The sequence below is a fragment of the Notamacropus eugenii genome, chromosome 2 (assembly GCF_028372415.1).
Source record: "Notamacropus eugenii isolate mMacEug1 chromosome 2, mMacEug1.pri_v2, whole genome shotgun sequence".
In the NCBI taxonomy this organism is placed as follows: domain Eukaryota; kingdom Metazoa; phylum Chordata; class Mammalia; order Diprotodontia; family Macropodidae; genus Notamacropus; species Notamacropus eugenii.
Genome location: NC_092873.1, coordinates 417,910,680 through 417,934,161, shown reverse-complemented (window position 1 = coordinate 417,934,161; position 23,482 = coordinate 417,910,680). Strand labels below are relative to the sequence as shown.

General features: G+C 35.2%; 1 protein-coding gene across 1 annotated transcript in view; it reads left to right on the top strand.

The window, feature by feature from the left end:
• The first annotated feature begins 663 nt into the window (after nt 1–663).
• LYPLAL1 (lysophospholipase like 1) overlaps nt 664–23,482 on the top strand; it is a 59,279-nt gene continuing 36,460 nt past the window's right edge. The window contains exons 1-2 of the mRNA XM_072647811.1: nt 664–869; nt 8,318–8,417. Of these exons, the coding sequence (XP_072503912.1) occupies nt 782–869; nt 8,318–8,417 (188 nt within the window). The 5' untranslated portion in view covers nt 664–781. The remainder of the gene's footprint in view (nt 870–8,317; nt 8,418–23,482) is intronic.

Here is a 23,482-nt window from a genome sequence, read left to right as displayed (position 1 = left end):
ATATGTATTTATAGTTAATACTTATAATTAATTATATTTATGAATTACACTTGTGACACTACATTACTAATTTGCACCTTGTCTTCATGTTCCCTGATCCCCCCCCCCCTCCCCGTGAGATGGGGAGCTCCCTGAGGGCAGGGACGATTTGTGCCTTCCTTTGGATTCCAGAGCTCAGGACAGAATTGATTAAACAGAGGAGCTTAACACATTTTTCTTGGACCCACGAGGATTCGGAACCATCTATCATGTTCCAAGTCTAGAGTTTACAGGTTCATAAACATAGGTCCTGAGAGAACCTTAGGCTAAATTCAATCCTTCATTTTACGGATAAGGAAATGAGGACGGAGAAAGTTTAAGTGAATTACCCCGGGGGTGGGGAGTGCCACAAGCAGCTGTCCGTGACCCGGCTTTCCTCAGGGACCCCCAGGTCTCGGCACCGGATAATCCCCCGCCTCGTTTCCCCCTCCCTATACCTTCATTTTGAGAGGGAAGGTTTGATTTCAAACACAGGCACTGCTGTTTCCTACGTGTGCCACCTCTCCGGCTTGCCCTTCCTCCTCTACAGAAGGAGGAGGCCCGACCGGCAATACCCCGGAGCACTAAACCCTGGCGGTAAGGCACGTCGGCCTCGCCCAGACGCGCCCCAACTTCCGCGCACGCGCTCCGGATTTGGGGAACGTGGCCTGATCACGTGCGCGTGCGCGTGCGCGTGCGCGAGCCCGTTGGCAGACTCCAGGTGGAGGGGGCGGGGAGAGGAAGTAGGACGACCGTGGCGGCGATGGCGGGGACCTCGGCGCGGCTCCAGCGATGCGTGGTGGCCCCGGCGGGGCAGCATAGCGCCTCTCTGATCATGCTGCACGGTTCAGGTGGAGGGCGGATTTATACGTCTATTTCCAGTGGCGTGGGTTCAGGGGATGGTCCCCCCTCCTCTTCCCCATGATCCCTCCCCCTGTCGGGGCCCGAGAGGCTCCGGGCCTTGCCCGGTGGACTTGGGGCTGGGGCGGCGTGTGCCGCACCTGGCCTGGTCCCCACTGCGCAGGCCCAGAACTCCCAGGCCCCGGGCCGCTGCCCTAGCCCAGTTTCATTGATCCTCCACTGCCCTGCCCAGCATTCCCACAAGATGTAGGATCTTTGGATCACAGATCTAGAAATGACAGAGACTCAGAGGCCATCGAGATAAGGAAACTGGGGCACAAATAACTTGCCTAAGGTGGCGCAGGTAGTGAGCGTTCGTCCTCAGAGCCCTAGCGCTGAAACTGAGGGAGACCCAAGTTCAAGTCCTGCCTGTGACTGTGCAAGTCACTTAGTATAATAATAGATGGCGTTTACCTGCGGTTTGCCTATCTCACAGCAGCCTGGGGAAGTAGGGGTTAATATATTAGCCCCATTTTACAGTTGAGGGTTTTGAGGTTTAAATGGTGTCTCTAGCTAGGGTCTGAGAGCTGCTCAAAGTCTGAGGCTGGATTCGAACTCGTGTCTCCTGTTGTGAGAGCTTGGCTCTTCCTTTTCAGATTTAAATGGCAGAGGATTGATTTCCTCTTGGGCTTTGCTAGAAAGTTCCCTCACCTGGTTCTCTCTCTGACTTCAGAACCCAGTTAGCCGCTTCCTTTGAGATCAGGCACAGTCTAAAGGGCTTATCACAGTGCCTGGCACATAGTAGGCACTTAATAAATGTTTGTTGATTATTTATTGATCGATTAATGCTATCTTCCATCGATAACTTTCACTTACTCCTTCAATTCTTAGATCCAAACTGATGGAACGATTGGCTTTAAAACTTTTTCTTTAGTCTTTCAAAATTAAATGTAAGGGATACTTGAATTTTCCACTGTCTTGAAGAAGCTGCGTTTTACTGTGGAAAAGATGATGAATTGGGAGTGAAGAGAAGAGAATTTTTAAAAGTCTCAAACCTTGCTTGTCATTTGTATGCGGTCAGGTGCCAGGTCTCTTGCTCTGTGCCTCATTTTCCTCCTATATAAAATGAAAGGTTGAGCTAGGTGACTATACCTCTAAGTTGTGAATAAATGAACCTGTGATTTTGTTGTGGGCAGAGTGTTTTTAAGTCATGAAGCATTATATAAATATGAGCTATTTTATGTTTTGGAAACTTACACAGATATAAGATCAAGGTAGATCTAGAAAGCACTTAAAATTATGAAGTCTCTTATTTTACAGTTGAAAAAACTGAGGTGCAGAGAAATTAATTGATGCACTCAAGGTCTGGAACCTAAGTCTTAAAGACTCCCCAGATTCAGACTTCATTTCACGACAATTATAGTCATGATGGGGAAAAACAAACGTGAAAAGTTACTACAATTGTCAAGTTATTACAGTTAAAGATAACGATAAGTTGTTTTCAATACATCACATAGTCATCAGATGCAAGGTGACATAGCGGGGTTGAGAACTGGATTTAGAGTTGGAAGACATAGATTCAGTTCTGACTTCTGACCCACTGTTAGAAAGAATTCTAGAGGAGTCGACAGAAGTTCCCCTTTTTGGTGAAATAAATATTAGGTCCTTCTGATACATGTACATGATTATCAAATGGATGCATAATCATTGCCATAGTTAAGAGACTAAAGATGTGACATGCTGAAACGGAATCCTTTTCAAAGAAACTGGAATTTACTCTGAATCTTAGATAAACATTAAAACATCATAAATTTGGAGTTTATAAGCCCTAAATTGAGTCTTACCTAATCATTTAGTCTAACTAATCATTTAGTCTAACCCTCTTTGTTTTGCAGACAAGGAAAGGGAGGCCCAGGGAATTGAAGTGAGTCTAAATCCAGTCTCATTTGTTCATACCACTACACATTGCTTCCTGTAGAAGAGATCAGATTGTGCCTTAAATTGTGGTGTAGGGGGTTTTGGATGTTATCCTATAGGCAATAGTATCCTTTGAAAATTTTTCACTGGAGGAGTTATAAGGGATGTAGGAAGATTAGTTTTTATGTCACATGTGGGATGAATTAAGGCTTTGGGAAAGGTAATAGGAAAAGATTAAAAGAGGAAATTGCAGGTAGGCCATTGAAGGTCTTGAGATTATAGGAGCCTAAACTACGTGATGTCAGAGAAATAGGAATGGATGAGAGGAACCATTTTAGGAAGAAAGAATTCATAGAATTTTGTGACTGGATGAGAGAACAAAAGAAGAGGTGAGGCTGAAGATGGTTCCACAGTTTTAAGCTTGTAAAAATAACAGTAAAAGTTTCGTACCCTAAATAGCTAGAAAACCTAAAATGATCGTGTTTGATTTAAAAAAAAAAATCTTCTTTTAAAAGTACTCCATCTTATTTTCTTATTTCCCTTGCCTATCTTCATTCAAATGCTTTTCCTCTTGTTTAATTTGAAAGAAATTACTGTTGTTGTTTTACAGCCTGTAACGTATTCTTGGTTTCTAATATTTTTTTCTTACTGATGAAGGAAAATTTCCAAAGATTTCTTTCAAAATGAAAGTAATGGAACCCTTTTATATTAGGTTCTCAATAAATACTTGTTGAATTGAATAATGTTGCTGCTGTTGAGGGGACAGGACTGACATCCATTTTGGAGACTATCCATATTATATTAAGATTTTATTACGTATAGTTAGGTTTGAAGAGCAAATGTTTGGCTCATAATATATCTGAATTTGTATAAAAATGAGCCATTATAACAAGGTTCTGTTTTACTGTTCTGTGATGGAGAACACTTCTTTCCAGGTGGACTTTGTTTTTCTTTCCAAAATGGAAAAGAGATTTTCATAGACAACTTTTTGCTACTTAAAAACTTGAAAGGAACAAGGTACTGGGCCCCACTTGTCATTTGTAGGAAAACAGGTGGAATATAAGGTTTGGCCCATTTTAATTTGAGCCTTTCCTACCACTAAGTCATGCATTGAAAACAGGATTAGAACTTTCTTTAAAATGACAGGGAAATACATTTATCTTCTATTTAACTTTTCTGAAATAGAAAACAATAAATTTCACTGAGAATTTTTTCTTATTCAATTGCTGTTTTTGATTTGTTCTTTTACTGAATTTTATCCTAGCAGAATCTTGGACTGAATGAACATAAAGAAATTAATGATTAATTAATGATAATTAAGAAATTAAATTGATATCTTTTGTATCTTTTAAAGTATTAACTTTAATTTTTTGAAGAAGTAATTTTGAGTAGAAAGAGAATATTATAGCTGGAGGGAGATTCTACACAAATAATTTATAATCTACAGTTTATTATTTTTGTTTTTCATTTTATTGGGAATTCACCTAAAAGAACAACTCATGAAATTGCTCTAACTGATGTTGTTGCTATTTTATTTTATTTTTTTCTTATTAGTATTCTTTATCCCTTAAGTAGTTATTTTATTTAATAATTGATGTCTCTTCTTCCCAGGATTTTGAATCTGTATGGATCTAGTATATAAACAATGAGAGCAGAGTGGGATCATAGATTCTCTGTAGTTCAACTTCTTCATTTTAAAGATAGGGAAACTGAGACCCCAGGAGATTAATTGACTTGCTCTTGGTCATATAAGTAGGTGATAGAGTCTGAAGACTTGAACCCATATTTTCTGTCTTCAAAGAAAGATATAAAGTAATTATTATCATTTGTATCTTTTGAATGGAGTTTAGATAGTAACATCCCTGGGACAAGTCATTAATTTCAGACTGGGACAGGTGGGTTAGATAAAATAAGAGTATTTTTATATAAATGTAACTTTGGGACAACTCCAGGAACAGATAGGATGAGAAGAATGATATATACCTCATCTTGTTTCTCTATAATCATTATTTTTTCTGCTACATCTCTATACTTTTGAAAGTTTTGTTCCACAGAACTTGGAGATTGAGTATTTAGCATAGCGATATCTAGTAAAGGTGTTGTTCTTAAATTTTTATACATCGTTGCTATGTGTGAGTGATAATTGGCAATAATTCTCTCTCTGATAATGATCTGATTCTAGAACAAGTTATTTGTTGATTTCTCTGGCATTTTGAGATTTGTATTTTGGAAGTCTGTCATCTGTTAATTTATGAAAGATACTGAGTTTCTGACGTATAATTCTAGTCACCAAGTAGTGGCCAGCACATAGTATTTCCTTAATAAAAGCTTATACCTTTCCCTTCCTCCTTCCTAGATTTTACCAAATTTTCTGATAAGTATCTCATACTATTCTAAGAAAGAAGACAGAGATGTGTGGATTAAATTAGAGTACAGTTAGATTCACACTAGTTAGAGAGCTAGACTCCATGATTAGTAGTTAGTGTTTTATTGGCACTGTGGGAGGCTCTTTTTAGTGGCATACCCGCCATCCTTGATCCTTTTCTGTTTAACGTTTTATCAATAATTTGGATAAAGGCATAGTTGTAATGCTCCTTAAATTTTCATATGACATTAAGTTAGCAGCCATTGTTAGCACACTGGATGACAGAATTGGAATTCAAAAATGTCTTAACAGACTAGAACATTAGAATGAATCCAATCATTTGAAATTTACTAGACATAACTATAAAGACTTAGACATGGGATTCAGAAAGTCAACTTCACAAAAATAGGATGGAGGAGGCATGGCTAGACAGCAGTTCCAAAGTAGACCTGAGGGGTTTAGTGGATTGTAAGTACAACATGAGTCAGCAGTGTGATGAGTTAACCAAAAAATGCTAATGTAGTCTTGGGCTGCATTAAGAGAGTCATAGCTTCCAAGGATAGTAAAGAAATAATCTGACTGTAGTATTCTCTTATAAAATCTCATATGGAATATATTAGGTTCAGTCCTGGGTTCCATAGTTTAAAAACATTGATGAACTGGAAAGTGTGCGTAGGAGGACAGCCAGGATGGTGTCATATAAAGATTGGTTGAAGAAACTGAGAAGAAGAAGATCTAAAGGAGAGCTGAGAGCAGGGGAGCTGGAGTTAGAAGACTTGGGAAATGAGAGCCCAGGTCATCTGGAACCAAAGGCTGTGGAGACAAGGCCACATCCCCCAGTTCTGCCAGTTTCAACCTGTATGATCTTGGGCAAATCATTTCACAGTGGCTTTGGGTTTCATTTTCCTCGTCTATAAAATGATAGGTTGTACTAAATGACCTAAGATCTCTTCTAGCTCTAATCTGTGATGGTAATTTTGTTATAACTGTCTTCAAGTATTTGAAGGTCTGTCTGGTCGGAAAGGGAATGGATACATTCTGTTTAATCCCAGAGGGAAGAAGTAGGAGCAATAGATTGAAGATGAAAAGAGTAAGTTGAGGCTTGATGTTAGAAAAACAACAAACTAGAAACTGTCTAACAGAGGTATCTAGAAGTAGAATGGGCCCTGCTCTTCAAGCAGAGTTAAAAATGACCATTTGTCACATATGTTACAGTGAGTATTCCTTTCATACGTTAATTGGAATAGATTGCTTTTGAGGTCTATTAATCAATAAGCATTTTTTTTTCAAATAGGCATTTATTAAGCAGCAACTATGTGCCAGGTACTGTTCTTCTAATCCCCACTTCTAACTCCCTGTGATTCTGTGAAATTTGCATAAATTAGCCATATACTTAACAGCTATTTATTTGTATAATGTTGGTCAAGTTCGTGTTGAAGCTGCCCATGGAGAATTTTTTGAGATGATGATGATAATGATCTTGAAAATAGAACTTTTAATCATGGCTATAATTGAACGTTCTAGTACAGCCAACGTTTTTATAATGCATAGAATCATTATACTTGTGTTCCATAACTTTTGTGGTATAGGGAACATAACTAATGAAAATGAGATTTAGCTAAAAAGTAGACAGTGTAAGGGAATAACCTTCTGCAAAATATAATTTGACTTTTAAAGAAATAGTTGGACATGAACTTAATGAAGTAATAGAGATCACATATGATTCATGGACTTAATTGTCTAATGCTATTCCATCTTCATTGGGTTTATACTTCATATATATAACTATGCCAACTATTGAGGGTTTTTTTTTAATTTTCACTGACATGCAAAGCTATTATCCAAATATTATGCAGTATTGAAAAAACAATCCATTAAATTGTGGTGTTTTTTTAAAAATTCATTTGAAATATGTGTAAAGAACTGTTTAACTTACTGGTTTGGAAAGTTTACTATGATGTATATTTTAATTTTGGTAGACATCTGTGTCTATAAAGAAATTTCAATAGTTGACTTTGAAATTCTTTTGAGGGGATGCCAGTTTTTAGGTGCCTATGTAATACTAATACGATATGACATTGTTGTGAATCATAGATGATAAAACCTCAGTTCTAAGTCTTTGATTTAATAAAACCACCACTATTCCTTAAATTGTCCAGTTGGTTTTATCACCATCTCAAAAATACAGATGAAAATCATTAATTTGGCATTTGTTTTAAACGGGCATATGCGTAGAGGATGATTAAGCATTTAAATTTGATACACTTAAAATCCTGTCTTTAGGTAAGAATGAAAGATATAAAGCTGGAAGGGACCTTAGAGGTTACCTAGTTCAGTTCTTCCTCACCTACTCCCATTCCTCCTCCCTGTATTGTACCAACAGGAAATTAAGGTCTAGATCTAGACCCTACTTGCAAATATCCACCGATTCTCAGAAGAAGGATTAATTCCTGTTTTTTTTTTTAATTCCCCAAGTTGTATATTAATTGTTTTCTACTATATAAAAAATTATCAAAACAAAATTTAAATTTCTGTAAGTGAATAAATCAAAATGTACCATAGAATCATTTTGAAGAAGTGGTAAGATAATCAAACCAAGCAATGACAGAGTTTCACAAACTTTAGTTACTCTTAGGAATTTATTTGCTGGCCTAAGGAATAATTTTTTAAAAATTTAACTTAAGCAAATGGAAAAATAATTTTTTTAAGTTTGTATTTTTGAGGAAATTTCCTTTTAATATATTTGCTAAGATAAATTTAACAAATGAGAACATCCAAAAGTTCATAATCAAACCACTCCCTTAGGAACTAGTGGTGAAACCATGAATAAAAGTCATAGTATTTTCTAGTCATTGTTAATTAAGGCTAGCAGTTCTGTTTCTTTTTATTATTTAGCTTCCTGGGGTATAATATTGAAAAATCTTTAAAATGTTTGAATAATGTAAATCTACCTTATTTTCATTTATTTTCTTGCTTATTGAAAAATGTATGTTATATATCAGTTATAATCTACATGGTATCTTGTAAGGATTACTCTAATAATAATAAATTTTATAAGGTATGCCACAAATCAGTTTAGTAGTTAAATATATTCTAGTAAATATTGGTCAATTTCAGTGGAACAATTTTGGGTTTCTAACCTGTATACTTAAGATCTTTACCTTCATGTATCCCCAGGTGATTCTGGCGGAAGATTCAGAGTATGGATCAACCAAGTTTTAAATCATGATTTAGTTTTTCAGCACATAAAAATTATTTATCCAACAGCTCCTTCCAGGTATGTAGTGACTGGACTCATTGACCAATATGACTTTTTTTTTTTTAACATAAAATGAAAATAGTAATGGTATTGGAAATTATTTTCTTGGCTTTGACATAAGTGCACCATTATTTTAAATTAAATTTTCATTACTTAAAAATGTTAGGAAGGAAAAGTTAGGAAGGAAGTCTAAGATACTTTAAATTTATTTCACTATGTTAAATCATTTAAGGCTAGTAATTTTTTCCTCCAAAGAAATTCTTACTTGAAAAATTGCTTCTAGACCATTTCTTACCATGTGAATAAATTAAACCTTCTATATCAAGGAGAAACAGAAGCAAGATCCTAGTATAAGGCAGTCACAGGTAAGAAAGTAGTAGCCTTTTTTTTTTTTTTCATTCATAAGTAATACCCAGTGGGTAGGAGTGGACAAACTTTAACAGGTTTTTCAAGTAAGGGCTAAGGTTTGAGGGGAATTTTAAAAATTATATTTAAAGAATCCTTTCATGTAATCCTAGAGTTGAAAGGGACCTTAGAGTCCATCTTCTCCAACCCCTGCCTGAACAAGAATCCCCTCTATAACATCCTGGATAAATTTATTTAACTTTTGTTTGAAGACTTCCAGTGGAGGGGGCGTGGGGAGGAGAGAAATGTACACTAAGAAGAAATGGTCAGACACATAGGAAAAGTTCTAGGAAAGATAAGTTAAGTGGTTGTATTACAAGGCACAGAGAAATCAATAGGATAAGAACTGAGAAAAAGATTTAACAGCTATAGACATTGACAAACTAGGAGGAAGCTGTTTTGGTTGAGCAATGGGGCTGGAAACTAGATTTCAAGGGACATATTAAAAGCCATCTTTCAGAATGAAAGCCTGAAGATACCAAAAGAAATCCCAAGGAGGAAGAAATTGGAAAATATTCTGAAGAAAGCAATATGTTGTCATAGAGAACTCAGCAACCAAGTGTTAGAGAAAACTTAACTACCCCTTGATGAGTACATATCACCTGGAATAGATCAACTGAAAAATGTAATTACAGAGCCACCATCAGCAATATTTGAAAGGTTCTGGAAAAAGGACAAAAGTCCCCATTTTCAGAAAGGGAAGAATAGAATTTGTCAACTGTGGAGCAGTGACCTTGACTTCAGTTACTGGGAAAGCTGCTGAGTAGAGGTAGATAGGTGGCCCACAGGCCACAGCACTCTAACTTGAACCAAAACCAGATTAAAATGTAATTGACAAATGTTTAACAAAACAAAAACACAATAGAAGATAATGTTAATGTCTGGTTTTCTAAGTCAATATGCATCCTATAGGGAATCCTGTTACATATGTTTTAGTGGCCTCTGTTTATATTTGAGTTTGGTACCATTGTTCTAGAACATATTCTTAAAGAGACAGTTAATGAAAATCTGGAAAAGCATCAGTGACTAAGAGCCAACATGCCTCTATTAAGAAAAAGTCATGCCAGTCTAACTTATTTACTTTTTTAATGGGGGTTACTATACTGGTAGCTGGAGAATATTGCAAATTTAATTATCTAAAGATAGTGCTGTGCTTTTCTTACAGAAAAGTTGATATGGACAAAGTGATAGTATAATTAAATGGATGTGGAACTGGTTGATTAACCAGAATCAAAGAGTAATGAGTGAGTGACTGAAAGATTTGTAACTGGCATGTGCTGTTAATCTTTTTGTTAATGAATTCAGTAAAAGCATACATGGCCTACTTATCAAATTTGCAAGTGACTCAAAGCTGGAAGAAATGGCTAACACTTTAAATGATAGAGTAAGGATCCAAAAAAATCTTGATAGGTTATCAGGGACTATGTTTCGAGGCCACATTAGGATGTCCTGAAGTGCGGCCCTTTGACTAAATCCAGACTTCACAGAAAAAATTCCCTCAATAAAAAGATCTGCCTTGTAAAATTTGGACTCAGTCAAAAGATTGTGCCCAAGAACCTAGAAGGTTATATGTGGCCTTAAGGCTACAGGTTCCCCACCCTTGGCTTAGATAGAACATTAAGATGAATCTAGTAAGATGGAACTTAATAGATAGAGATAAAGATATAAAGCACACAGCTCCAAAAATTCATTTTCATAAATATAAGATAGATCATTAGCAGTTGCAATTTGTCTAAAGATCTGGGCAATTTGGTATACTCAGTATGAGTGTAGTGTGAGAGGGCCACTAGAAAAACTAACAGGAACTTGGGTTTCATTAAGAGAGAAACAACTTCCGGAAAAAAGGAGGTGATAGTCTTATACTCTGCCCTGGTTAGACCATATATTTAGTACTGTGTTTAACTCTGCCTGCTCCTTTTTATGAAGGAATGATACTGATAGGTGTAGAAAGTGTCCAGTAAATGGCAAATGGCTTTGATGCAGTTACCATCAAACTAGTAGTTCATGTTTTTATAATGATTCAAGGTTTGCAAAACAATTTACATACATCATTTAATGTCATATAAAGGTTGATTAAGGGAATTAAGGTTAATAGCCTAGAGAATAGAAGAGTAAGTGGGAACATCATAACCTTCCTCAGATATTTCAAATGCAGTCAAATGGCACAGGGATTAGACTTATTCTGTTTGGTCCCAGAAGGTAAAATGATGTAATGGATGAAAGTTTTAAGGAAGGGAATTTGAACTTGATGTAAGGAAAAACTTGCGAATAGTAGAATGAATTGCCTTGGGTGTTAAAGGATTCTTCCTCGTGTGGGTCTTCAAGTGAAGGCTGGATGAACCTCTGTCATCCAGGGGTTTCTACAGATAGGATTCTTTTTTTTAGCTATTAATTGGATTGGATCATAATTGTGTGTGTGTGTGTGTGTGTGTGCGCGCGTGTGCGCGTGTGTGTGTGTGATGAACCCTTTTTGTAGTCCTTAGAATAAAATTTTTAAATGTACAAAACAGCATACAGAGGATTACAAAAGAAAACAAAAAGTTAATAAAGATGAAGATGTAGGCTTTTTTCCATCTATGTTCCTGGACTCACTGAAGCCTATTTACGGACCCTAGGTTGAATTTTTTGATTCTTTATTGATAAGTTAAGGAGATGGGATAGTCAAGTGAAAGGTCTTAAGCATGTAGAAAATCTGGGCATGGTTGTACGTATGAGGGAGGGAGCAAAACTGAATAAGAATAAACATAAAAGTGAAGTAATCAGCAAAGGGGAAGGATAGGTGACAGGACTTCTGGCCAAGGTACCTAATTGAATAAGGGCACCTAGCTCAGCTCTCACACAGCCACTTGAGTAAAACAGTAAAAGCTATACCAGATTTAATAATGACCAATGAATCAAATGAGTAACTAAAATAATTGACTTATTTCATCACCAAACACAGAAAGTTAGCTGGAAGCCCAATAGGAGAGTGGGCTGTTAACACAGGCAAACAAGCCCAACTTCTCAATAAGGCCAGGGGCAGTAGCCTGGAAACATTAAAGCTTAGGATCCCATGGGAAAACCCAAGAAGGGTCAGAAACCAACAGGAAGCCACTGAGAGTAGCAGTGACCAAAACAGGTGTGGCTTTTCTTAGAAAGGAACAACCCAGGTTTTTGAAGTCCCCAGCTGTCTGTCTTGAAACATCATAGAGGATACTAAAGATCCATTACTCTGAACATCACAGACCTAGGGAAAGCTGAACCCCAGGAGGAGGATGTCAATACTGGACCCTGAGTTACCAGGTGATATTCCTTAGCTTTCTGTGCTGGGCCCAGAAAGCAGCATTGAACACCACACTCAAAAACATAGGAAAAGGTGGAGTCTGGCAATAGCCAAGCTCCAGTTTAGGAACTAAGACTTGATGGATGAGTAAAATGAAGAAGATTTCAATCTCAATAAAGGATAATTGTAGATCCGGAGGTGCTTAAGAATTCAACTTAAAATGAGAAAGTTAACTCCTTAACAACTGCAAGTAGAGACTTAAGGGAAAGTTCAGTAGATTTTGGCTAGGTCTGTGTAAATACTTAAAAGAGATGAAGCAAGGAATTATAAAAAAAAAATAAAATGCCCTTCAACAAAGGATTGAAAGAATAAAATGATTAGGGAGGAGGGAAGGGAAGGAAATAAACATTTATTTGCTGCCCACTATTTGCCAGATTTTATGCTAAGAATTTTTATAAATATAATTTCCTTTGATCTTAGAAGAGAAAATGGTAAGCTTTGCCCATGTAATGAATTGCCTGACAGCTAGAATAGACTGAACTGAATTCAGTGACTCCATGAAACAATAAGTATTAAAACAAAATCAAAAGTATGAAAGAAAAAAATAAAAGAAAATGCAAAATGATAACAAAAGCAATTAATTTGGAAAACAAGTCACAGAGAGGTAATATAAGAATCATTGGACTCCCTGAAAGCTATGATTTTTTAAAAAGTGCCTGGATACCTATATTTCAAGAAATCATAAATGAAATGACTCAGAACTATGAGAATTATAGGGCAAAGTGAAATTGGAAAGACTCCATCATTCACCTGTGGAAAGAAATCTCAGAAGGAATATTCTCAGTGATATAGCCAAAATCTAGAAGTTCCACGTCAAAGAAAAAAAAGTACCACAAGAATTCAAAAGGAGTAACAGTACCTAGTAACCACATCTCTCTTTCTTATCAGGATACACAGACACACAGACACACACAGACACACACACACACACACACACACACACAGACACCCCTTCAGAATTTTATTCTTGAGAGCTTCCCAGGCCTCCTTGGCATTTCAGAATTTTAGTCCATGAGATTTTTCCTCCCATTTCTCTAAACCTTGAAATCTGTTCTTTGTAAATCTAGAGTGATTATGAGATTGTCTACATTTCCTCTCTTGTATCACAAATTCTAAGATCACAGTATAGATTCAGGACTGCAAGGAACCTTGAGATCATCTCATCAAATCCATATAGGTTACAGGTGAGGACACTGAGTCCTGGAGAGATTGCATAGCTGTCCCATAATCACAGCCACAGCTGTACCCAGCAGAGACAGAGCTTCAAACCCAAGTCCTCTGACTGCAAATCCAGTTCTCTTTGAGCTACACTCATTTCTTTCTGTGGTTCCCACCATTTCCATATCAACAATCACTTCTTTGTGGGTGAAAATTAAAATAAAAAATCCCCTTGGTTCTTGGACCTTCTGAAAAATGAAATTGTCATTAAGGTAAGCAAAAGAGTTATTTTTTCTCAGCTTTTGCAAAGTGTGAACTTGAGCAGTGAAGTTCTTCTTTATTGCCTCCACACCAGGCTCATGATCTCTTTCCCCGAACCCATCTTTCTTTTTGTAGTTTGATGCACCATTAACAATACCATTTATGTTTCTACTTCTGTTTGTCTTCACCCCCAAAATTCCCACTGGGCATTCCCTGTCCTTGGTTCCTAGATTTCCTGACTTGAATTCAGGGGTCATCTTTGTCTGTTTGTCTCCTTTTAAAAACTGTCACATTGAAACCCTTCTTTCATTTTAAAAATGTTATTAAATACTTTGTTTGGTCAGATAACCAGGAGAATGGAGAAGCATTCTTTTGTCCCTTTTAATCTTCTTTTCCAGTAGGGAGACTAGCCTGCGTTTTGAACAGATAATCATTAATTAACTATGGCAAAAAGGCAAATATTACCAGATAATTTTTTCATTACACTCTACCTAGGTAGGTGTCTGTTAAATTTGACATCCTTTTCATACTTTCTGGAAGCAAAGTCTTTAATCTTTTAATGTTCTTGATAACACCTCTTGTGGCCCACTCCATTGGAAGACTCATTAATGATTTTCCTTAATCATTTCAACTTCTTTTTGCTGGAATCTTCCTTCTTCTAAAATTTTTTTGCCCTTGTGCCAGCTAGTAAGTGACAGAAGGAACATTCAGTCCCAGGTCTTTACAATCTCAAGTCTTAGCACTCTCTGCTGTGCCATGCTGCTGCTTTCCAGGTTAGGAAAATTGAGAAAGTCACTTTTAATTCTCTTTTTCATCCTTTATAATACCTTTGGTTGGATTAAATGAACTGTGAGGTGCCTTTTAATCTTATGACCCCTTATCATAAACCAGTTTATACCCTTGGTTTTTAACTTTGTGGCCTTCTGTTTTGGAATAGGTTGAAGATTAAATTAGCAACTGTAAATCAGGTTTTTTTCCTAATATCATAATAACATTTATGAGCACCTTTAGGTAGATATGAGTATTCTTATTCCTTTATGGATAAGAAAGCTAGAACTCAGAGAAGGTAAATGAGTTGCTTTTGAGCACATGGCTGTTTCCTAACTTGCAACTCTAGTGATACACTTTGCACTGTACCATTAGGCTGACAGGTAGTTTTGTGGATAGAGTGCTAGACTATGAGTTAGGAAGACTTGATTTAGAATCCTGTCTTAGATACTCACTAATTATATGAGCAATTTACATGTACTTTCTGGGCATCAGTTTTCTTATCTGTAAAATGAGGGAGTTGGGCTTTCTAAGTGGCCTTGAAGGAAGGTTATCTTCTAGCCCTAAGTCAGTGTATGATCCTATGATGTTCTCTTTTGGGTAAAGTTCTTTTCATTTAGCTGGTTCTTAAATTTTGAAGAAACCAACCAAGTGAGCAGATGGACTGTGAACAGTAAAATCTTTGAATCTTATACAAGCTTAATCAATCAGTGCAAAATTACAAATTCACATGGAAGTAAAGATTAGCCCTAAAAGAGTTTTTTAAGCACTAGGCTACTTTTATTTTAAGACCTAATTATTTTCAGCCAGAGGCATTAAATATTTTTCCATTTCCTGAGAAAGGAGTCTCCACTAGCTGCCTTTCCTTACTCTTTTGAGTTTTAAAATTTTTGCTTCCTTTACTTAGGGAATGGCTAAAGTTAGTTCTGAGATTTAGCACTCACAAATGATAAATTTATTAAATATTTAGTTGAATTAAGTTTTGATTTGTAAGAAATTTTACTAACATTTTTGAACCAAACTTAATTGTGAAAACAAACTTTGTTTCATTTTAAAATATTTCAGATAAAACTGGTTTCTTGTACTGAAGAAGTTTTTTAAGAAAATAAGGATATTTTCATTTAGAAAGTCACAAACACAGTCAAAGAAAAGAATAGGTAGAATTAACTAGTGCATTTGAAGAAAACTGATTCATTTCTTTTTCTCTATTGTTAATGCCTCTCCTTGAAGCACCTATAAAAAAGGAAAATATGGAAATTTCCTTTAAATAAAAAATATATAGCAATTTGTAGTCATATATCCCTCAACAGTATAGCTTTTCACAATATTAATGTATACTCTTTATGAAAGGGTGTATCAAAAGAAAAATACCTGAACTTCATTTGTGTTTTTTTTTTACTGTAAGAAGTGAACTACACTATGGAATATTATGTTTCAGGCCCCTGTGCCTGATAAGAACCATTAAATGAAACAGTGAAATAAAACAGATGCATTTAAGTACTGTAATGCCTGCCACAGTTTGGTACCAATATACAAACAAAGTAAGTTTGTAAAGTTAGACTTATTGGTTGAAACCTAAATACCAGAAGCCTGTACTGACCGAAGTCAAAATATTTGAATGTTTAAATATACAGCAAGTTATATATTTTTAAAGGTCTGTTATGTTTCATTGGTCTCTTTCTATAACAGTAATCAAGTGTATTGATGAAAATATAACAGGTTATATAAAGCTATTAAAAATGAACTTAAAGCCTCAGGACTTTAAAAGTTTGGTTGTTTTTTTTTTTTTGTTCCCAAACTTCCTAAGTACTCTTCTAAACAGAAAATATAGAGAATAATGCTCATTTCAGTATTTTAATCATGTTTGAAAATGTATTTCAAAGTTACTCTTCTGTCCCAAGCAGTGATATAATTTATCTTTTATTTTTTATGTATAATATAGGAGTTACCAAGTTTTATTTTCAGATATCTTGTAGAACTTTTTTTTAAAGCACTTGACAGTGTCAACTGTTTATAAAATCTAAAATAACAAGACTAAGAACATTTAACTTGTCAAATATAATTCAGCTTTTTGTTGATTAAGAAATAAGATATTGTAGGTTAATGATTTCTAAGATTTACTTGACCATTCCGTCTTACCTCCTCTCTCACATTTCTATTAACAGTTTAAAATTAAACAGAAAGTTCATTGCATCTATATTTTCTGTTTGCATTTTCTTCATGGATTAAAGATAGGTCAAAATTATTATTTTTTGCCTATCAATAAGTATTGCTTTTACTTCTTAGACTTCGAATTTCACAGTAGTGTTATAAGCTGAAAGGATAATCAAATGAGATAATGTATACAGACTACTTTTCAAACCTAAATCTCTATATAAATTATAGATATTATTGGTATGAGTTAGTATTGGCATTCCTATAGTTAAAACTTTTTAATTAAACTTGTCATGGTGATGTTGTTGGATGTTGGTCATAATGTTTTTTTAATTCAGTTTTATATTATTTTCAGATCTTAATTCTCTTCTTCCATCTTCCCCTTTCCTCCTACATTGAGAAAGCAAGAAAAACAAAACTTGTTACAAACGTACAGTCAAGCAAAACAAATTGCCACATTAACCAGGTTATATATAATCTCTTAGTCTTACGCTGCCAGGCTTAGAGAATGTAATATATCATATGTATATCTGAGTTACTTTTTTCCCCTGGACTTTAACATTTTGCTCCACAAAATGCTAATTACCCACTTCTGTTTTTCTTTCAGTTTATGTATATATGTTATTGGCCATATTCAGAAAATGACCTATTTTATAGAGCTATATGATCATTTGGAGATAAATCAGTTGTTCATGCTTAAATGCAGAGAAATGTTTAAGGCTACTCAGTACTATTAGGATTATTAGGGGTGACTGCAGATTATCAAATTAAGCAATTTCTTTTCTAGGAGGTAACTAGTTTTCCTGTCTTTTTTTTTTTTTACTTTTGATTCAGTAAAATGAGTAACAGTAAAAAGATTACAGACCTAGAAAATAGAATGCATTACTTCTACCCCTTGACTCTCTACCTTTTGGTAATTACTTGACCTTTGGCAAATCACTTAGCCTTTCTGAACCAGCTTTCTCAGCCATAAAATAAGAGAATTGAATTAGATGATCCCTGAGATCCTTCCCAATTCTACCATTAACTATTGAAAATTCTGTTGAGAGTCTGTGTAATTTCACATGTATTTTTCCAGCAAATTACTTTCAGAGCATCTGACTTTTCAGATGGTCTTGAATAACTTTTAATGTTTATAAGTGTTTGGGCAGATGTTTTGTTTCCAGTTTCACAATATAGTCCACAACTATATCCAATTTTTTAAGAACTGCCCATAGTCATATTAGCTGTTTCATTTGGAAAAGGCTAGAGAGATTTGGGCTAGATGATAATACAATTAGGTAGAATCAGAACTGTCTGCATGAGTAGACTCGGAGAAGGATTCTGAAGAGTTTTGAAGGGTTCAGTGTCATTTTATCCAGGGGTCACCCTCTAGCAGAGTGCCTCAGAGATCTCCATTTGGGCCTTGTGCTTCTTAACATTTTTACTTAGAACAAGGGATTTAATGATCTATGCATCAAATTTACAATTGATACAACCTTAGAAAGGTTAGATAACTTACTGGATGACAGAATTCAAAGAGATTTTGACTAAGAACATTGCACTAGATCTAGTTTAGTAAGAGTAAATGTAAAGTTTTATGCTTTTGTTCAATACAAATATAACAAGTATAGGATGGAGGAAGGCATGATTATCTGAAGAGTTTTAGAACACTATAAACATTATGAGTCACTTGTGTGATGTAACAGCTAAAAAAGCTACCATGAATAAAGATGGCATTAAGAGAAGCATAGTTTTCAGATACTAGGAGATGGTAGAGCCATCTTTCCTGGTCAGACCATATTTGGAGTATTGTGTTCATTTCTGGACAATATAATTTAAGAAGGATATTGAGTAGATGGGGTGTCTAGAGAAGGACAGCTAGTATCATAAATTTGTTATGTCATGTGAGGATCAATTGAAATAAGTGGGTATATTTAGCTTAGAGAACAGAATACTCCAGAGAAAAATGGTGATTCTCTCTCTTCAAGTATTTGAAGAAGTTGAACTTACTGGTTTACTCCAGAAGCTATAATCAAGAGCCGTAGGTGGAAAGTTCAAAGAGACAAATTTATACTTGATGTAAGAAAAATCTAACAGAAGAGGCTGGATACATACGTGTGTGTACGTGTAGATATATATATATACACGGATATATAGAGACTTGTCATGTATGGTGGATTTCCTTTAGATATGGATTGGACTAGTTCCCCAAGTCTGAAATTCTTTGAAGTACATATAAAATATCATCTGTATATGCCTTTCATAAGTGGGCAGAAGAAAAAAAGTTAATTTTTCTTGGTTTTTATCTGAGTTCAGATATTTTTTTCCTAGAATTTTACGTGTTGTAAAGTTAGTTAACTCAGTTTTGTTTTTCTAAATGCTAAAATATTTGAGAAACTAGTAATAAATATCTGACAAACAGCCTGCTGTGGTTGAAAGAAAATTGGATTTAGTCTATTGACATATTTACTAGTAACTAACTTCATGAATTAACAATGAATTTCTGTAGGGATCTCAGTTTTGTATGATGGGATTTGGACTAGATAAACAACAAGGCACTATTCAGCTCTGAACATTTTATTAGTTGTGCCAAAAATGTAAGTTTGTTACTGCTGTCTACCAGTGTTTACTATGTTGTATTAAGCAATCTTCAAACATACACATGCTAACTATTGAAAACTTGTTGAAATATTTTTATCTTTTTGATGAAAATGTAAAATTTTTTTCTGAAATTTAGGGTATGAGGGATATCTATTTTGCAAAACTTTAAAAAAAAAGTTAGGTGTCTAGGAGTGGACATAGAGTACAAACAGGGAGAAGAAATCTGACAAATTAGGGAAGCTTATCTGAGAGATCATTTTAAAGACTTTCAGAGCCTGTAGTTTAATTTGAATTTGCAGGTAAAAATCTTGGGGATCCATTATTGTGTCATTAAACATAAATTAATGAACTACCCAGATCTAGTCTCATTATCAGGTATAAGGATAATATTAACTGTGCTGTAAATTTATGTTAACTTTACTGTCATAACTCACAGTTATTTGGATCTCTCTGTTTGGGATGACAGAACTAAGTATGTAATGTTTTGTTGACTAGATGATCAAAGTTCCATACTATAGGAAACCTGGATTAACTTCCCTTTCTTCTTAATTGATACCAATGTTGCCAGTTTACTTTTTAAAATTCTGGGTGTCTGTGTCTGTGTAGTGTATGCCAATTTAAAAGTTTCCCACTGTTGACATGCTTTTGGCTAACTTCTTTCATTAAATTACTAAACCATGACCTTGTTAAATTTGAATTCCTCCTACTGTAAGAATTGATGCAATTCTTCAAACCATGTCTACTCTGCATTTTAATGGAAAAAAATTATTTTAGATTAGCATAGCATAACTTTAAATAAATTTCTATTTTAATTCCTTTGATGCTACAAATATACCAAAGTATTAAAGTAATTGTGATGCAAATTGTATTTAGTATAACATTTATATATGTGTATACTTACTTTCCTATTTTATAATACTTTTGAATGTAAATCAGATATTCTTGGTGTTATCTCTGATTTCCTCATTGTGGTTTTTTAAATTTTTGATAGCCCCATGGAAGTAGAATTTAATCAATTCTTAGTCAACTTTCATACTAGTTGTATCTTTTTTGGTGTATTGTTTGAAGAGTTCAGCTATAGTATATATAGTTTATAGTAATACAAGCAAGACTACATAATTATTGGGCATTTATATATTGTTCTTAGCCATGTAGTGCTTTAAATCTTAGTGGAATTTTTGTACAATTTACTATAGTAACTTAGGATATCAAGGATTTGGGGCATTGTGATAATTGTATGTTTTCTATTGTTTGATGATATAGTTATAATGATAAGACTCCAGAACAAACTAAGCTAAGTGTTCCTATGTCCATAAAAGTATACAGGAGAAGACAAACCATTTGTGCTTTTCCTGTTAGCTCTCTGACAGGAATGTAAGCCTCATAGCTTTTGATTGGATGAAACTGCACCTAGTCTTCTCTTCTGCCTTAGCTAGCTAACATTAGATCCTTTTCTCATTTTGGGTTCCTGATAAAGAAACTTCTGCTATCCCAGCCTCACACAAACATGGTATCAGTAAGTGACCCCAAAATCTTCTCCACAACTTCTGGGTCTGATTGGGAATGCCACCTCCCACATCTGGCACCAATTACATGTTCTGAACCTATTCTTAAGCTATATAATTTTGCCACCTGAAGTCCAGCTTTGGGCATGTTTCCTCTCTGACGTTTTTCCCTCCCCATCACACTAGGTTATTTTCTTGTATCCCTGGGGACAAGCTCTGTCTGTTTATATTGGCATTTTGTGTGTGTGTGTGTGTGTGTACATACATGCATGTGCTCACATGCACACCATACTTGTGTACTTTTGTTTGCCTGATTTCTGTGCCATATAATAATAAAACTCTTACTTGTGTCAGCTTCCTGAGTTACCAATTTCCTGGAAATTCTTAAACCCAGGCCTTTGCTTTGATGCCAAATAAAGTAGGCATGTCTTAGTTAAAGATTAACTTAGTTGCAAGGGTATGTCAGTGCTATTATTGAGATACTACATTGATTGGTAGGGCTAGTTAAGTTATTAATACCATGCCTAAGTGCCAAAGTGATAGATAAGAGTGTTAATTATTTTACCAGTGTACTATGGTCAGTGCTTCCAGAACATGAACATGCTATTAAACAATTTAAAATTCTCAGTTTTGTTTACTAGTATTTAAAAGACTAGTATTTTGTTAGAAAAATATTGTAGAGAAATATTCTCGATGGCATACGGTATTACACTCAGATCCTTAGTTTGGTTTTTCAGAAAAACTCACTTTTTCCATGTAGGTGAATTTTCAGTCATCATTAGTTTTGATGTTGGCAGAATAACATGATAACACTTATGCCCAGAAGGGCATTTACCACCTGCTTTCAACTCTTGTCAGATATGAAAAAAGTAGTTAGTATGTAATCCAACCTGCCACATTTCAAGTACTATCACAGTGTAATAGGCTTAGTACAGGGTCTAACACATAGCACTTCATAAATGCTTGTTGACTGAGATCTTGTCTTCATTATTTTAATGAACTTAAAAGACTGCACAAACTTTCATGTGGATATACATATTCATATGCATGCATATGTACATCTCTATCTATATACATAGATATAGATATATACAGTATGCAAGACCCAAAGTCCTTTACAAAGCCTAAAAAGCCTATGCCTAGTGTTTTATTATCTGTATTATATATGTTAGGTATTTTATATAAAATAAAATGCTAGTCATAAGCTTTTTCTTCAGGCCTGGTAAAGTGCTTCATGCTTTGCACCCTTGGTTCACGGATAATTGCTGATAATTCTCTTCTTCCTTTGTATCTAAGATGAAAATTAGAATCTGAGAATGCACGGCAGTAATCCTAACACCACACCATTTCTCAGTGAATCCACTCTGGGATATATCCCTCAAGAGCACGTAGAAAAGTTCTGACCCAGCTATATATTTTTACTGAGGCCCCTTCATATAGGGTGGAGGAGTACAGCTGAACCTGTGGTCCTTCTGGTAGCTCTTATCTTTTTGAATGATTGTAGATTCTCTAGGATGACTTTGTGCATGATATATAATTAAGTAGGGAGGCAAACTCAGGACATATAGAACCCCAGAAAACATAAACCTAAAAAGAGAGGCAAAGATGAGTTCATTACTATCATCTAGATAGTCAATCAGTAAATATTTTACCAAGTGCCTATTATAGAAAGGCATAAGACAATCTTGGCTCTCAAGGTACTTACAGACAAACAAAAAAAAAAAAGGCAGTGAGTTGAGCAAGATGAGGCTTTTGAACCATTTTTTAAAAATCAACTCAAATCCTGTCCTCTCCATTTAGTTTAAAGAGCTGTTTTGAAAAAAGTGCTTTGTAACTGTGTTTTAACAATCTATGATGGGTTAACTAGGGCTGTCAAAGTTCACAGACCCCCTGAAATCTTATCTACTAACTCCAGGTTAAGATGCCCTGCTGTTAGGCCAGTAGACATTGGCTATTTATCTTTGCCTTCACGCCCCTGAAGCCATTTTACTTAGGAGAATGACTCAGTAGGTTCTAGACTTGTAGATAGAGTGAGAGAAAACACCCTTTAATAGGCAGCACATATCAACAGAACAGTCTCTACGTCACAATTTTCTTAAAGCCTTTGATCTTAATGAGAACATCTAATAAAAGAGTTCTCTCAATACTTGTGTTACGATGCAGCTGTCCCCACATAGTTGATCATATCTTATTCCTCTTGTGGACATATTTGACATGCATATGGCTCAGAAATAAACCTGTTTCCCTCTTCTTCACATCTTAAGTATGCCCCTTTTTGATTTTCTTGGTTTGATAATGACTAAGTGCTATGCAATGTGAAAATAACTATATATATATGGAGACTATGTAATAATTTTTGATAAAGCAAATGTTTTTTTGACCAAACACTGATGTATGTATTATCTTATAAGTATTTTTTTTCACACATCTTTTAGGTGGTGAAAGTTACCTGATACATACTGCATATGACTTGACTGATATTGTATTAGTGTATGATATAACATAATGCTCATATTTCAAGGTGTGTTTTGTTTTCACTTAACCTTGAGCAGAAATCACAGATGTGGAAAATACTAATTGAGAGGCAGAATCACCTTCTTTGAACTTTGGATAATGTCTTCCTCCGAACAATTTTTTTTTTGTCACTATGGTGTTTCTTGTTGCAAATTAATTTTAAAATGCTGGGGCATAAACAAATTAAAACAAATATTCAGATTCTCTGAACATACATTTCTGTGAGTTTCTCTTGACACATATCTAATGCACTATTGCTGCTGACTTGAACCATTGAGCTGGAGTAGATAGAGTGTTAATTATTTTACCAGTATACTATGTTCAGGGTTTCCAGAATAAGTCTCATCTTGAAAAGTTTATTATTTGGTCATATATGTCATTTCAGGGTAGGAATGTGGTGGGGTAAGGGAAAG